The following is a 16259-nucleotide window of genomic DNA, read 5'->3' on the forward strand; positions in this document are numbered from 1 at the left end:
TTGCTTTCTTGTCTCGGCAAGGTATGCGACAGGATCGTCCAGACGAGGCTACAAAGATCAGTTCAAGATCTTAAGCTCATTCAGGACGAACAGTTTGGTTTCCGACCCAAACATTCGACCGTACACCAGGTACTGCGACTTGTCGAATACATAACCGAAGGCTTCAATCGAAAGCAAAGCACTTGTGCGGCGCTTTTCGATGTTGCCAAGGCGTTCGACAAAGTATGGCATGAAGGACTTTTGTTCAAAATGCTAGAAGCGGGCGTGCCCCTGGCGTTGGTTCAATTGATCGCGTCCTATCTTGGCGGTAGGAAGGCGCGCATCAAATTGAACGGTACGCGTTCGACAGAGCGAATCCTAACTGCTGGCGTCCCTCAGGGGTCGTTGCTTTCACCGATACTCTTTTGTATCTTTGTTAGCGACCTACCCCGGTGCGAGGGCACTCAGTTAGCGATGTACGCCGACGATGTATGCATCTACAGCAGATCTTGGTCCCCCGAGATCGCCGCTCGTAGACTGCAGACAGCATCGGATCAGCTGCAAGACTACTTCGCAAAGTGGCGGGTCAAAATCAACGCTGATAAAAGTACCGCAGTACTCTTTACTCGGCGTAGACAGAGACCCCCCGATGCGTTGGTACTGCGAGGAAACGAGCTTCCCTGGCATTCCGAAACCAGGTATTTGGGTGTCATTCTGGACTCTAAACTAACTTGGAAAAGTCACATCGAGGCCATGGCGAACCGGGCGAAGGTAGCTCTGGTCAATCTGTACGCTCTGATAAATCGCCGAAGTAAGTTGGATCCTCTCCGGAAGATTCGACTCTACAAAGCGGTTATCAGACCTGCGATGACATACGCTTCTTCAGTCTGGGGTTACGCCGCGCACTCGCACGTGCAAAAACTCCAAGTGGTTCAGAACAAGGTCCTAAGGATGGCATTCGATGCTCCTTGGTTTGTCAGTAATGCGACACTGCACAATGATTCCCAGATGGTGACCATCGAGGAATTCATTCGGAACAAAGCCAGTACCGAGTTTACGCGGCTCGAAGACCACCCAAATCCCCTCCTAGCGGGATTAACGGATTACGACGTTGAACACCTTCGCCATAAACGGCCAAGGCTGCTTCTCGTCTGAAGATCCGGGAACCCGACTGTCCTTTCCAAATCCACTTCCGATATCGCTAATTTAGCGAATATTAACTAATATATTTTCCGTCTGTTTTAGATCCGATGAAGAGGGTTAAGGAAGATTCCAGGAACCTCAAGAGGCCCGTCAAGTTCACCGTTCACCGTTCACCATTTTTATAACACTGTATACTTACTGCAGTGTACTACGCTGTGTTACTGTCGAAAATCTTGTCACCGATAAGTTTTATTAACTAATCAACGAACAACAACAATGCCACCGAAAACTAGTGGGAAAGCAGCCAAAAAGGCGGGTAAAGCGCAGAAAAATATATCGAAAACCGATAAGAAGAAGAAACGCAAGAGGAAGGAAAGCTACGCTATTTACATTTACAAGGTATTGAAACAAGTTCATCCTGATACCGGTATTTCGAGCAAAGCTATGAGTATAATGAACAGTTTTGTGAACGATATCTTCGAGAGGATAGCCGCTGAAGCATCCCGTTTGGCTCATTACAACAAAAGATCAACGATCACCAGTCGAGAAATCCAGACTGCCGTCAGACTTCTGTTACCTGGAGAATTGGCGAAGCACGCTGTAAGCGAAGGCACCAAGGCTGTTACTAAGTACACAAGTTCCAAATAAATGGCGAAATAAACATCCCCCCTCCCTACCAAACAACGACCGGTTCTTTTCAGAACCAAAAATTAGTATCTGAATAAAGAATATTATCGCAATTTACAATATTTTTAAGTTAACCCGGCGACAGTGTGGTGGGTTTTTTGCATACAACCTTTGTGTATATTTTAAGTAACTTTTATTCACTGTAGTATATCTTGATAAGGATATATATTTTCAGTTCATAGTGACTAGTTGTCAAAAAATAACGCAGTAAATCATTGACTATTAATTTTTGTAACTAAAAGAAACTTATTGTTAGCTAAAGAAATATTGATAAGTAGTCAAAAAGAAAGATGAAATATTGGAAAATAGAAAGCAGAAACTGATTGCCTTTATTCATGCCCGAGCTACAGTCATCACACGATACCACAGAATGTTCTAAACAAACAGCTTTTTTACACTTTGCACATCTATAAAATGTTTTTCTGTCACTTTTCCTAGGATAAAATTCGCATCTTCTAGATAGTTTATGTCGTTTCCCCGGTGGTTCATAAACGTTCATTTCGTCTACTGGCCTGGGGAGTAGCAATTCACGTGGGAGCCTTTTATGCAGAGCTCTGATTGCTTTGTGCTCCGTCAACAGTTGTATGGCCAATGTTTTCCATCTTTTACTATTGCGAGGTACATCGTAGCTCGCCGACAGCTCATCAACGACATCTACGCCACCTTTTGTAGCATTATAAAACGAAACTACTTCCGGTTTTCTTTTATCCCCAGTAGTTTCATCAATATCTGGAGTATGGTGTAAAGTAGACATAAGAAGTACAACTTTACCTTTTTGGAAACTAAAGTGATACCTTTTTGAAAATCAAATTTGCTGGAATGGTCTGGTCTGTTTTTCACTACTTGAAAATGAAGCTCTCGGGTATTTGCCGTTTGTTCTTCCTAACCGTCCCGACGGGTGTAATTCTGTGTTGTCTCAGCAGTGTTAGCATCAGATCATAATTGCTGAACCAATCATCAAACGTTACATTTCGTTTTGTGCCGGAAATTGAAGCTATAAGTCTAAGAACCACATCGGTTGGGTTATTGCTCAACTTGAATGGACCATCAGGTTGCAGTCCCACGTACAATTCTAAGTTGAGAACATAGTATGATTTTGCATCTACAAGTGTAAATATTTTCAAACCATAACATGCTGGCATTTTGGGCATGTATTGACGAAAAGCACAGCGACCCCTGAATGCTTCTAACTTTTCGTCAATGGTGAGATATTTGCTTGGAGTAAACGAATCCTGGCATTTCTCTACCAAGTGGAAATGCGCGGACGTCGTCGTGTTACCGAAACCCTGGGCGAACATAACATTCCCGCAAAGCTACAGGCCCATCAGTTTGCTTTCTTGTCTCGGCAAGGTATGCGAGAGGATCGTCCAGATGAGGCTACAAAGATCAGTTCAAGATCTTAAGCTCGTTCAGGACGAACAGTTTGGTTTCCTACCCAAACATTCGACCGTACACCAGGTACTGCGACTTGTCGAATACATAACCGAAGGCTTCAATCGAAAGCAAAGCACTTGTGCGGCGCTTTTCGATGTTGCCCAGGCGTTCGACAAAGTATGGCATGAAGGACTTTTGTTCAAAATGCTAGAAGCGGGCGTGCCCCTGGCGTTGGTTCAATTGATTGCGTCCTATCTTGGCGGTGGGAAGGCGCACATCAAATTGAACGGTACGCGTTCGACAGAGCGAATCCTAACTGCTGGCGTCCCTCAGGGGTCGTTGCTTTCACCGATCCTTCTTAAGTAATCCTTCTTCTATTGACAGTTCTTCCCTCTTTTCGAAAAAAGAATGTAAATCAGTTGGAATCTCTTTCTTTTCTGGCCAATGTTGGTAAACAAATCTAGATATTTTCTCAAATGTAGCATCCTTACTAGTTTCATCTTTTAATTTCCGCTTTTTCACAGCAAGATGTCGTAGTCTTAATCGTAATAGATGACCTCGTTTTGGCCCACCTATATTTTCTATTTCAGAAGGTTCGTCATTATTAGTAGGTAGACGTGATAAAACATCTGCGGGTGCGTTGTCTTTTCCTTTCTGGTAAATGATTGAGTAATCGTAACTGTTCAAAATAATCGCCCATCGTAAAAGTCGGTTACTCGCTATTTTCGGTGTTTGACGATTTTCACCAAAAATCCTTTCAAGCGGTCTATGATCAGTGAATATTGAAAACTTACGACCATAGATATACTGGTGAAATGTTGTGACGGCGAAAATAATCGCCAATGCCTCTTTGTCTATCGTAGCATATCTTTTTTCAACATCTGTAAATTTTCTTGACGCATATGCAATTGGACGTAATTTTCTATCAGGGCATTCATGAAAAAGAACCGCACCTGCTCCTCTGTCACTCGCATCGCTCGTGATTATTATTCGCCATTGAGGGTTATAATGAATAAGAGTATCGGATGAAGACAGAATTAATTTTAAATCTTCAAAAACTTTTTTGTTCTCTTTAGACCAAATCCAATGTTGTCCTTTTTTTAAAAGTTCATATAGAGGTGTACATCTAACATAAAGATTTGGAATAAACTTTCCATAATATGAAATAGCTCCTAGAAACGATCGAAGTTCTGTCGTATTTGTCGTATAAATAAAGTATGATTTTGCATCTACAAGTGCAAATATTTTCAAACCATAACGTCGTGCTGGCTTTTGGGCATATATTGACGAAAAGCACAGCGACCCCTGAATACTTCTAACTTTTCGTCAATGGTGAGATATTCGCTTGGAGTAAACGAATCCTGGCTATTCTCAACGAATTTCTCAAATAATGCCCTCACTGCTGTCATCTTGTCAATATTTTTCCTTTCCGCACGATTATTTATGTTGTCAAAGCGTAAGCAAGACAGCACGAAAATGAACCGTTGCAAAGACATTGTTTCTCTGAATTAACTTATCCCAGCTCCATCTGTCGACCAAAGCTCCTCAAGGTTTAGCCTAGAACTTTTGAAAACTACTGCCAGATAGAGAAGTTCGAATAAAGCTCTTATTTCTGTTGCATTCGTATCCCGTACAACGTATTGATGATTTTCATCGTAGCAAACAGATTTCTGTCGTATTTTTATATTGGTGCACATCACAATATCGTCCACCATATCAGAAATTATAAACTGATTGAAACATTCAATTGGTGTTTTAGCATTCTTGGTTGTACTTTTTATGCCTGGTAGGCGTGTGATTATATTCTCTGTACGCGTGCGAACATTCTTGGGAAAATCTTGTGAAGCCCATGTTGTACCATCCTTGCCTAAATATTTTCGACAGATTTTTGGTATTTCACTTTCAGTTACTTCTTCGCATCCTCCTCACCATCAGAGTTATGATTACTGTCACATACAAAATCAGATTCGTCTTCACTTTCGGAGCCAATGGGATTTTCGGCTTCTTCAACCTCTTCCCAGAGAGCTAATAATCGTGCCTATTCTTGTTCATAATGGCCTGCCATAAAACTGAAGGCGAAAACAAATTACTTGTGAAATGTTATATCGACATTTGTATTCAGAGTCTGTATAGATTTTAGCAGAAAAATGTTAACCGTGTCGAAGCTGCAGTCAGTCATTTTCCACTTCTGTTTATGCAAATTTGTCAAATACTGTAGTGTTTTGATTACATATTATATATTGGGGTTTCTTTAGCTATGAGACTCTTGTTAAACTCAGGGTTTCGGGCAAGTTCAGGTTCAAAAAAAAAATAATAAGGTTCGACAAAAAATTCTTTTAATTAAACAAACAAAATTAACACGTTTTATGGATAACGAAAATAAAATTGTTTTTCTAAATTTACTTTATCAACAATGCCTATTGACTAGAGGTAACTTTTAAATAAAATAGAAAACTGCGATAATCGACTGAAACATCGATCTGAGAGAGAACACGTTTATTCTTTCGAGAGAGAGAGAGAGAGAGCAGGATAAAAACTCGTTATATCCGTTCTTAGAAATAACAAATGGCTGACGCCTTAAATCGAAATCAAACTCGTTGGAAAAATAGTGTTAAATAAAAGAAAGTTATACAAGACAAACTGAAAAATCTTTACCCACAAGTAAATATTGATAAAATTATAAGGAAACTCTTGTGAGGTGTCTTTTGAGTTTGATTCGTTGATTTTCCTTTTGTAGGTTATGTTAAATAAGAAAAATAAATTATCATCCAACTCACTGCGAAAAAGAAAGGATTGGAATTCAATGTGGTATCAGGATAATGGATTGTTTCTTGGTTTTGGAGCACGAACTAGTTTTCTGGATTGGTTACAGGATTCCTCGTAGTTTCCGGTCTCTCTTACGGATTATACGGGATTGTCTACAGGATTCTTCTGATGGAAAATTGGACTGCTGTTCTTCGGATGATCTCGAACACGTTTCAGGAGTTCTCGGAATAAGTTGTAGGTTGATTCTTTTTTTATATCGTTGGTTAAATTGGCTTTATAAAATTATTTTAATTTTAAAGGTTATCTCTCTCGGAGATTAAAAATTTTTTTTTTTCTGACGACGGGGGTTCGACGCTGGTCAGACGACGACTCTCTCGCTGCCTGTTCGCGATTTCTTTATATACCCCGGCACTCCAACTGTTTCTTCCTCGTTTCTGATTGGTTCTTAGGTTCGCGCCTTTTTCAAAATTCAAAATTCTTGCATCGAAACTAGCGTCATCTCTCGTATTTTTTCGGAACTAACCTTCAAAATTAAATTTTTTTCCGTTGATTTCTCCCTTATTCCTTTATTAATCGTAATAAAACTTCATATTCAACGTTGTCTTTTCTTGTTTTCAGACATACATTGGAGTACACGCCAAATATCATCAATGAGCAAAGTTAGAAAAATTCAATTTTAAATCAAGGATTTCCTCCTCAAAAAAACGTTAAAACATCAAAGGATGGATGAAAAATGTGCTTTAGGAGCTGGACTATATTAATTGATACTTTTGGAAGCAAACTAAACGGTTTTAGATAAGATTTCCACCAACAAAAAATCTCTCTGTCAAAATTTCTAGGTTATGTTCTCTCGGTGAACTAAACGATGGTTAATTTTATCACAATACATAAGTAAAAGAAAATAAATAAACATCACAATATATATTGATAAACACTTACCTGTGCGGTGGGGTATCGAGTAAGATATTGCCTACTACAGATGCTTTAAGCTATTAAAGGAAGGTATTGAGTTCCCTGGTGGAACATTTACACATCGAATTGAATGGCGCGCATTTTAAGACGTCTGGGGTATATGATAGCCCAACACACTGTCGCCGGGTTAATAGTAGGTAATATAAGTGCGATCCATGTAAGTTGTCAAGATCCTTCCTACGATGACTCTTCCGTCTGGGGTTACGCCGCGCACTCGCACGTGCAAAAACTCCAACTTGTTTAGAACAAGGTCCTAAGGGTGGCATTTGATGCACCTTGGTTTGTCAGTAATGTGACACTGCACAATGATTCCCAGATGGCGACCATCGAGAAATTCATTCGTGACAAGGCCAGTACCGAGTTTACGCGGCTCGAAAACCACCCCAATCCCCTCCTAGCGGGATTAACGGATTACAACGTTGAACACCTTCGCCCTAAACGGCCAAGGCTGCTTCTCGTCTGACGATCCAGGAATCCGACTGTCCTTCCCAATTCCACTTTCGATATCACTAAATTAGTGAATACAAAGTAACATATGTATGTATTTTCCGTTAGTTTTAGGTCCGATGAAAAGGGCCACGTTCACCGTTCAAGATCTTTGATTTGTTTGTTAATATCCTCCCAATAAAGGTTGATAATATAAGTACGAAGGCTTTCACGGCTGGTGTTAATTAAACTAAAACTAGAACTAACACTAGACCTACTAGTCTTTTGAAAAAATGCTTGACGAAATGCCATGTAGCAACCTTCTTCAGAAACAAGTTCGAAGCGAAACACTTCGAACTTGTTCTGAAGTGTTTTTCTTAAATTTAAGTTAAGAAAACAAAATTTTCAGTGGATGATCACTCTACTACGTACATAAATATGCTAAAATAGCCCACCCAAAAATTCCAAAATGTCGAACTAATAACTTAGCAAAAATTCACCCATGCTTCTTCTCTTTACGAAGTCTGGTGATAAAGAGGAAGACCTCCCGCTAAAATTTTTCCAAAACCGGAATTAAAAAAAAGTTCATGAATGACATAATATAATAATATTCCCTAAATTATTTCCTAATAAATTTACTTTACAAAACTAAAGATTGAAGAAGAAAAAAATAACAATTAAACTTTAAAATTTGAATCAACACGAAAAATTAAACTAATTAATAAAAATAAGTAAATGTGGTAACGACGGTAATGTACAGATGGGGATTGTTTCAGATTCCGTTGCTGTAACAAAAAAATAAATAGAAAATTACCCTAAATAAAAAAAAATAAACCAACAAGATTAGTCGCTTGCAGAACGGAATAATTGTTTAAAATTTCTGCCAATTTTTCCAGAAATCTTCAACCATTCTTCTTAAAAGGTACAATTAGAAAATGACCTGGAGTTAAAACATCGTAATAGTAGACCCTACTAATCGGAAACGGCACACATTAAGAACAGCATAAAAGAAAGAGAATAAATTAAGAATAAAAATTAACCTAACATTAAACTAAAATTAGAACTAACACTAGAAACTTTCGGGTTTCGCCGTGCGTCTTTTAATAAAAGGTTTGACGTTTCGGATGCCATGTTGCAACCTTCTTCAGAAACTGGTTCGAAGTGACTTCACTTAGTTAGTTCTAGTTTTAGTTCTAATTTTAGTTTAATTCACACCGGCCGTGAAAGCCTTCGTACTTATATTAACCTAACATTTATTCTAAAAGATACGTTTTGGTACAAAACAACATTAAAGAAACATTTCATTTCAAAAACCTTCACTCTGATATTGCCTTGTTTTAAAATAAATAAAATATTGTTTTTAAACATATTTTGTAACATTGAACGGAAACGAAAATCTAATATCTACTATAAACTACATAAATTAAAAACAAAACAACATTCTATTACGTTTCTCTTAATCACCTTAGTTTCTATTAAATAATTTTAATTAAAATTTAATTATTTATTTATGTTATATATTTATTCTCTTATTGTTTTGTATGTTTCTAGCAACGGAATTCGAGATTCCTACTCCTTTCACTTTCCCTATTCGTTACGAGAGGTCGCGGATGATCGGCTAAAGTTTAGATTCCTTCTTGATATATTTCACTCACATCGTTTTGGTCAATTTTACGACAATTTGGGGGTTTTTAAAATTTTTGGGTCGGTTGTTGAACGCGATGTTCTTTGACTTATTGAATAAGAACCATATTCATTTTGTTATCTCTATCCATTTTATCCAACCCCAAAAACTCAAACGTCCATAAGTCCCTACAGATTGGGTACGTTCCTAAACACTCCCCCGCAATTTTGGTATTAAAGTTAAACTACAATTATTTTAAACGTATTCCCGTCTTAAAGTATTCTAATCTGTCTTAACCTTTAGTCACAACCTTTGTTAGTACATCTGGAAAATTTTCATTTGTAGTATATTCCAACTTTGATTGTCTGTTAACAATACACTTCATTTAACTTTTGTAAGATTCCCTTCAAATACACTATCGCTCGTGCTGCTCTTGCTGCAGCTATACAGTATGTCCCCGGATCGAGTTACAAAGAGGAAAAAAAAATATATTACTGCTTTTTCAAACATATCGCAGCATAAATAATGCGTCGGATATGCTCAAACCACTAAATCGCACGAACTTTATATTCTAACTATAGAAGTTTTTTATTCCCATTTTTGTGTAAAAAATTATACTTTTCCTAAATTAAAAATTTTTCAAGTTCAATTTACAATATGTAACCATAGAAACCAATAAAATAAAATAAAAGTTACAACTTATGTTAGTGAAAAATATACGGACAAATCAAATTAAAATATGGTCAATTGCATAATAGTATATTAAAAAACAAGTTTCGTAAGACACGTTTGAAGTGCACGAATTCAAATTGAAAAACGAGTGGCGAAGCCACGAGTTTTTTAATGAATGAGTGCTTTAAGTCTTATAAAACGTGTTTTTTATGCTATTTTTTGTAATTCTCGTTTCTATCCTTTTTTTTTCTCAAAAATAAAATAAATTTTGACAAAGTAGGAAAATAGGTATGTAGCAGTTGGTAACACCGTAACACTTGAAAATAGAAATTTGAATTGACAATTAGAAACTGTCAAAACACAAAATGTATTCACCTGACAAACATGTTTCATGTACACCTCCCAAAATAAGAGAAATTGCTCAGAGTTCAATGTCCTCATCATTGTGGACCTTCTATTCGATGCTAAGAACGTATTTAAACATCCATGGACAAACATTGTCACATTGACAACTAGAAAAATTAATGACCCAATGTCACCAACATGAACTGGTTCCATAAAATGTTACTAAAATCTCATTACAGCATCGGATGCTGTAAGGAGACTCATTACAGCACCCGTTTGAGTACTGTTATAGCTTTCATTACCGTCGCGAATTACAAAAAATATTTTACATGTAAATTTATGAGAATTTATGAAAATCACACTATGTTATTCCTCCCAATTCGGCACACATTTGAAGACGACTTCTAAATTCTTTATAAGAAGTACGAATTTCCGCCAGTGGTAGAGATTCTATCGCTTTAATTATTCTTAGTTTTAATAGTTCTGCATCATCTTGTTATGGTTCACTGTAAACAAATTGTTTCAATCGTCCCTAAAAATAAAAATCCATAATTGTAAGATCAGGACTACGTGCTGGCCATCAAATAGGACCATTTAAAAAAATTTAACCATTTGGCACAATGTGTGAATGGTAAGCTGGGCAACTGTCTTGCTGAAAGTACATTGACCGTATAAAATTTAAAGGTAATTGGATTTACATCGCTCCTATAACGACAATGCTGGGAAGAAACAATGTCATTTGTTGAAAAGCTATCTGAAAAGCAGCGTCTTCCTCATTTAGTCTCTTTGTCTGTCTCTTTATGGATAAAACAGAACCCGTTTCCAAATTTTTTTTCATCAGTTTGCGAACCCCACATGAGATATTCTTGTGTCCGGATATTTTTGCTGGAATTTTTGTATAACTACACGAAAACATGATTCACTAGTACCATAGCACAGTACTAAATAAATTCTCTCTTTCACGGTTAGCATCGCATAAAAAGACTTAATCTCACCAACATAAGTTGTAACTTTTGTAACTTTGACATTTTGTACCGCTTCATCTTTACTTTTCAATAAGAATATAATTCCAAAATGAGAATAATCATCTAAAATTATTTGAAAATATTGATACCCTTCTTTAGTAATTGGGTTTATTGATTCAGTTTTTAATCGAGAAACTTTACTGGGATGTAGTACTTGTCAAAATAACACAAGTTTTTAGCTATGAGCGATCAAAAAAAAATTTACATTTCATTTTTTATTTCGGCTAAAAGTAAACCGTAGAATTTGAAATTTTGTATGTATTTACTACTGGTTAAGACCTTATTTTCAAGCATACCTTGAGCTTCGCTAGCGCCCTCTAAGGGGATGAAATTCACTACCTCTTTGATTCTTTTATAACAACTTTTTAACGCCATTGAATGTTAACATAAAAAAATATGGGTTGAAAAGTTCATTCTTTAGTGGTTCTTTTTCGTCTCTTTAGTTTTTTCCTTAAAGATGTTTTTCCCTATGATAATTCCTATAAAAAATAATGTATTAAATAATTTAGTTATCTTGACAAAGGCCTGACTTGGAAATCACACATTAGTTGCAACAATTGTACTCATCCAGTGTCGGAAGACAATTCAATGTGGGATCTACACGTCTGTACTAAGATGGTAGCTCACGGAGCCATAGTTTGGTGCTCAGCAACGAGTGGCCTGCTTGTTAATCACGGGTGTCATGAGATCGACATCCACCATCGCGCTGGAGACTATGCTGAACGTGCTGCCCCTAGATATTTTTATCAAGGAGGTGGCCGCGGTGGCGGATAATAAGCAGGTTGTAAAAATGGGAAAAGTCTGGAGCGAACTCTGGAGTGAGGCTGTTTGTAAACAACCCTTCCTTGAAGCTCGCGCAGACTACATCACACCTACTTTCTTAAACAGACCACACTTTGGCATTGAAACGATACCCCGGAGTAACTTAAGCACGGGCAAATCGCTGACCATCTACACTGATGGATCAAAGAAGGCTGGAGACTCCGGCGCCGGAATTTTCTCGCACGATCTCCAGCTACACCTATCCACTTCGCAAGGGTCCTACTGCACGACTGCTCAGACCGAAATAACTGCTATAAATATAGCAACCAATGTGATTATCGACACCAAAACAGTTGGCAGAAACGTTGTAATCTGCACAGATAGCAAACAGGCTATGCTGGAGGTTGGTAGGCATCGAACTACATCATCGTTTGCGAAGTCCTGTCGGCAATCACTTGAAGAGGCTAACGTTTATAACAATGTTACGATAAAGTGGCGGAAAGGATATACCGGAAATAAGGGACACGATCATGCGGACAGGTTGGCGAAACGGGCGGCTAAGAAGTCACCGGTCTCCCCTGAACCGTTTGTACCTCTGACTTTCAATACAGCATCAAATATGGGATGAGACTGCAGTAGATGTTTTTGCAAAGAAAACTCTGCTCTACCCTGACCGGAAGAGATCTACTCAGTTCCTGAGAAAATCAAAAAGTGACTTGAGGCTCCTCACCCACTTCCTGTCCGGACACTGCAGCGAGGGGTAAACCGCTAGTTCAAATTTTGTACACCTACTTCCCCTTTGACAAATAATTCCTTATACTTCCTACTTATATTCCTAGTATTTTCCTGTACTTCCGTGTATTTCCTCACAATTCCTTATACTTCCCCGTAATTCCTCTTACATACTCGTACCTCGTCTCCCTTCGGACGGCATATCCACGTGTGTATTTAAGTAAAACACCCAAATAAAAGTCAATAAAAATTAACATATATTCTTTGGCAAATAAAAACATTGAGTTTTTCTATATAAAAACAGAAAATAATAATACTGACAAAACAGTATTAAAGTTTTTTATAATTTTGTTTGAAAGCTTTGTATAATTTCTTTATTTCTACATCATCATGTCTGCTAATTTGAAATATTACCGTTACCAAGTAAAGTTTGTTTAGTACAGAAAAAAAGTCTGTTATAAACAGTTGATTATTGTCAATATTGTCTCTTTTGCGTTTAGATCTTTCACTTCTTCCGTACTTTTCTAATTTCCATTTTGAAGAGCTAGTCTGGGGAGAATTATTACGAGTAACAATTTTTCGTGTAGGAACTCGTGTAAGGGTGTCAGTCGAGATTTCGGTCTTTGTTGGAGTTACACACTCGGTTACGCCGACTGATACTTCTGAGGAAACATTTTCTTTATCGGTTTCCGAGGCGGTTTCATTAAAGTAAATATTTTCAATACTCTTCAGACATTCATGATGAGATGTGTCAATACGGTCAACAGGTGTTACGGAAATATTTTCTAGTATAATAATCTTTTGTGAATTATTTTCAACTGAAGAACTTGCACGTGAAGAACACGGATTTGGGTTCAACGTAAAATAATCAGTAATTGATGTTTCCCTGCGTTTACTTTCAACAATAGTTGCCGGCGCATTAATTTGATCGTTCGTATGCGCAGTAATATGTTTACTTAAAAAATGTTTATGAATATTAGCATATATCCATCTTGGTTGACAAGTGTCTTTTTTGGACACCTTTTGGATTTTGCAACTTTGACCACAAAAGCAAGTCACAGTGCAAGAGAAATGTTTATCTAATCCTTTTTGAATTTTTAGGCTTATACCATTACATTTTGATTCAAATATTAACCATTGTTCCTGACTAACTTTTGTTTTAAGCCAGCACTTTAGAGCTTTTAATATAACGCACTTTTCTGTTTCCTGATCTGTAGCTGCAGTCTGACTTAATGGTTGTGCTGAGGGGGGTGGTAATGTCTGCTCAGAAATGTTTTCAGTTATGTCGGTTTGCGTAGACTGAGTCGATATTTTTCTCTCGTATTTGGATTTATAAAATTTGGAAATTAAAACTATTTGTTTTTTCGTGCCAGATAGCAATTTAAATTGCTGCGGATTATTTTTAAAAATCCCGTAAAACAAATTTTTTTCTTCCAAAGTTAGTAATTCATGGTAGTCATTTCTAATAAATGCTTCTATTTTTTCTAGATCATTTTCGTCAATCGTACCATGCAGCACCTCATTATCAAATCCGCTAATAGTAAGAATTTCCTTAACATTTTCATTTAATTGAAATTGTAGAAAATTTTCGGCCTCTTGAAAACAGCGATAGCGATTTGCCGTCATCCTGGCGCCTAATACAAAACAATTTACGAGCGAATTTAGTACCATTGACTCTTCACGATATGTTAATATAAATTTAAATTTTAATATGATACTCATTCAATCTTACCTTTGAATGAAAACGATGCTTTTACCAGTAACAATTCACACACCCTTTATGAAACAGAAACTGCGCACCTAATACTAGATCTAGCTTGTTTATGGAACATCGTAACTTCGATCGTTAGATATCGTGTTTAATCGTGTTCGATCGTGTTCAATATATCCCCAAATTTCCCTAAATAATTTCCCGTACTTCCCCAAACTTCCTCGATAATTCCCCGTAATTCCTTGTACTTCCCCGTAATTACTCGCATCTCCCCATAATTCCCCAGACTTCCCCGTAATTCGTCGAACTTCCCCATAATTCCTCCGCATTTCCCCTATTTTGTACACCTACTTCCCCAGCGGTTTACCCCTCGCACTGCAGGTTACGCAAGCACGTCAAGTTTACCGTTCTATTAACGTTCATTAAAAACTTGGGCTGGTTTGGACTTGGTGGGATAGAGCCATTGGAGATGAAAAATGGCAAGAGTATATAAGATAGCATTAAAGCCTTTCCAGTACTACTTATGCTTTTTCCCGTATCTTCTTAAGATGTACACAAAAATTAAAACCCAACACTTAAATTAACAATAGTATATTATTATATGTGAGTAGAAATTTTGACCACGACTATTGAAATTAATTCCATAAATTTATTTGTCCACGACTACCTTATAATATATACCTTATGAATGAGTTTTCTAAAACAAAATGGTAGTCATTTTTCACGGAGTGAATAATAGCGGTGAATAATAATCATTATTCACGGGTAACCATCTTGACCAGACTAATAATAATTATTTAAAACGTTAAAAGTTCAAAAAACGTCAATTTAATTCAATTTTTTAGGAGTTCCTAAATGTTTGACATTAAAAAAACCTAAACAAATTCCTTTTTTTGTATGATTTAAGCATAAATGAATTAATTTTCGTAAAGAAAACGACGTTTTATAAAACTGACACTTAATTTTGACAAATTGTTGTGAAGTTGGTTACAGTTAGTAACATTGAATTTGTGTCACATTGACGTTTAACCTTTATTCAAAAATTTATTTAAAAAATAAATTTATGGAATCAATTTCAATAGTCGTGGACAAAGAATAGTATTCTACTCGCATATAATGAGCTATTATTCACGCAGGTTAATTACGCCACTCGCTACGCTCGTACATAAACTTAACCTTCGTGAATAATAGCCCTCATTATATGCTCATATAATAATATACTAACATACTAAAATAACATAATAACATACTAAATGAAATATCAATTTTATAAAACGTTTTTTTACGAAAATTAATTAATTTATGCTTAAATCATACGAAAAAAAGAATTTGTTTAGGTTCTTTTAATGTCAAACCTTTAGAAACTCCTAAAAAATTGAATTAAATTGACGTTTTTTTGAAATTTTAATATATGATAATGATTGAATAATGATTATTCACCGCTATTATTCACTCTGTGAAAAATGACTACCATTTTGTTTTAGAAAACTCAGTTATAAGATATATATACAATGTGTCCCCGGATTGTGTACCCGTAACCCGAAAGGTATAATTGACAATAAATTTTTGAATTCAAATTCCATCTTTTGCAATTAAAGTCTGGATGTCATAAAACGAAATATAACCAAGTTTTACGTCAAATTTCCTCAAAGTACCACAGATAACGCAAGAAGTTTGTTAACCGTTGCAGGTAAAGTGGTCTTTCTGAGCAATGTACAACAAAAGTTGATTAAGATAAAATGTTTGTTATGTTAAATTATAGCGATATGCAGAATTTTATTAATTTAGCATATAAAAGAAAAATGAGTTTTTTCTTGAAAATTTTTTTCTAATATTCCGTTTTATAATAAATACAAATGACCTAAGTGAACTAACAATTATCATTTGATAGCTTAGCTTTAGCCTATTGTCAAATATTAATTGGCCATGTTTACATTACAACATAAAATATTTATAGTGCAGTGCTATGGATTGGCCTCGTATTCCAACTCGTTAACAACCACTTCTTCCTTATACTCTTTCAACTGTCTTAATGGCGTAA

General features: G+C 36.5%; 1 protein-coding gene and 1 long non-coding RNA gene across 2 annotated transcripts in view; both read left to right on the forward strand.

Moving 5' to 3' along the window:
* Nucleotides 1-7567, forward strand: part of LOC139430358 (uncharacterized) — a 136109-nt gene extending 128542 nt beyond the window's left edge. Inside the window, exon 2 of the long non-coding RNA XR_011640843.1 lies at nt 6568-7567. This is a non-coding gene — a long non-coding RNA (uncharacterized lncRNA). The remainder of the gene's footprint in view (nt 1-6567) is intronic.
* On the forward strand, nt 655-1856 carry LOC139430613 (histone H2B). The gene has a single exon (XM_071197789.1). The coding sequence runs from the start codon at nt 1399-1401 to the stop codon at nt 1768-1770; it is 372 nt and encodes a 123-aa protein (XP_071053890.1). The 5' UTR covers nt 655-1398; the 3' UTR covers nt 1771-1856.
* Nucleotides 7568-16259: the final 8692 nt, after the last annotated feature.

This window comes from Onthophagus taurus, chromosome 7 (assembly GCF_036711975.1).
Source record: "Onthophagus taurus isolate NC chromosome 7, IU_Otau_3.0, whole genome shotgun sequence".
In the NCBI taxonomy this organism is placed as follows: Eukaryota; Metazoa; Arthropoda; class Insecta; order Coleoptera; family Scarabaeidae; genus Onthophagus; species Onthophagus taurus.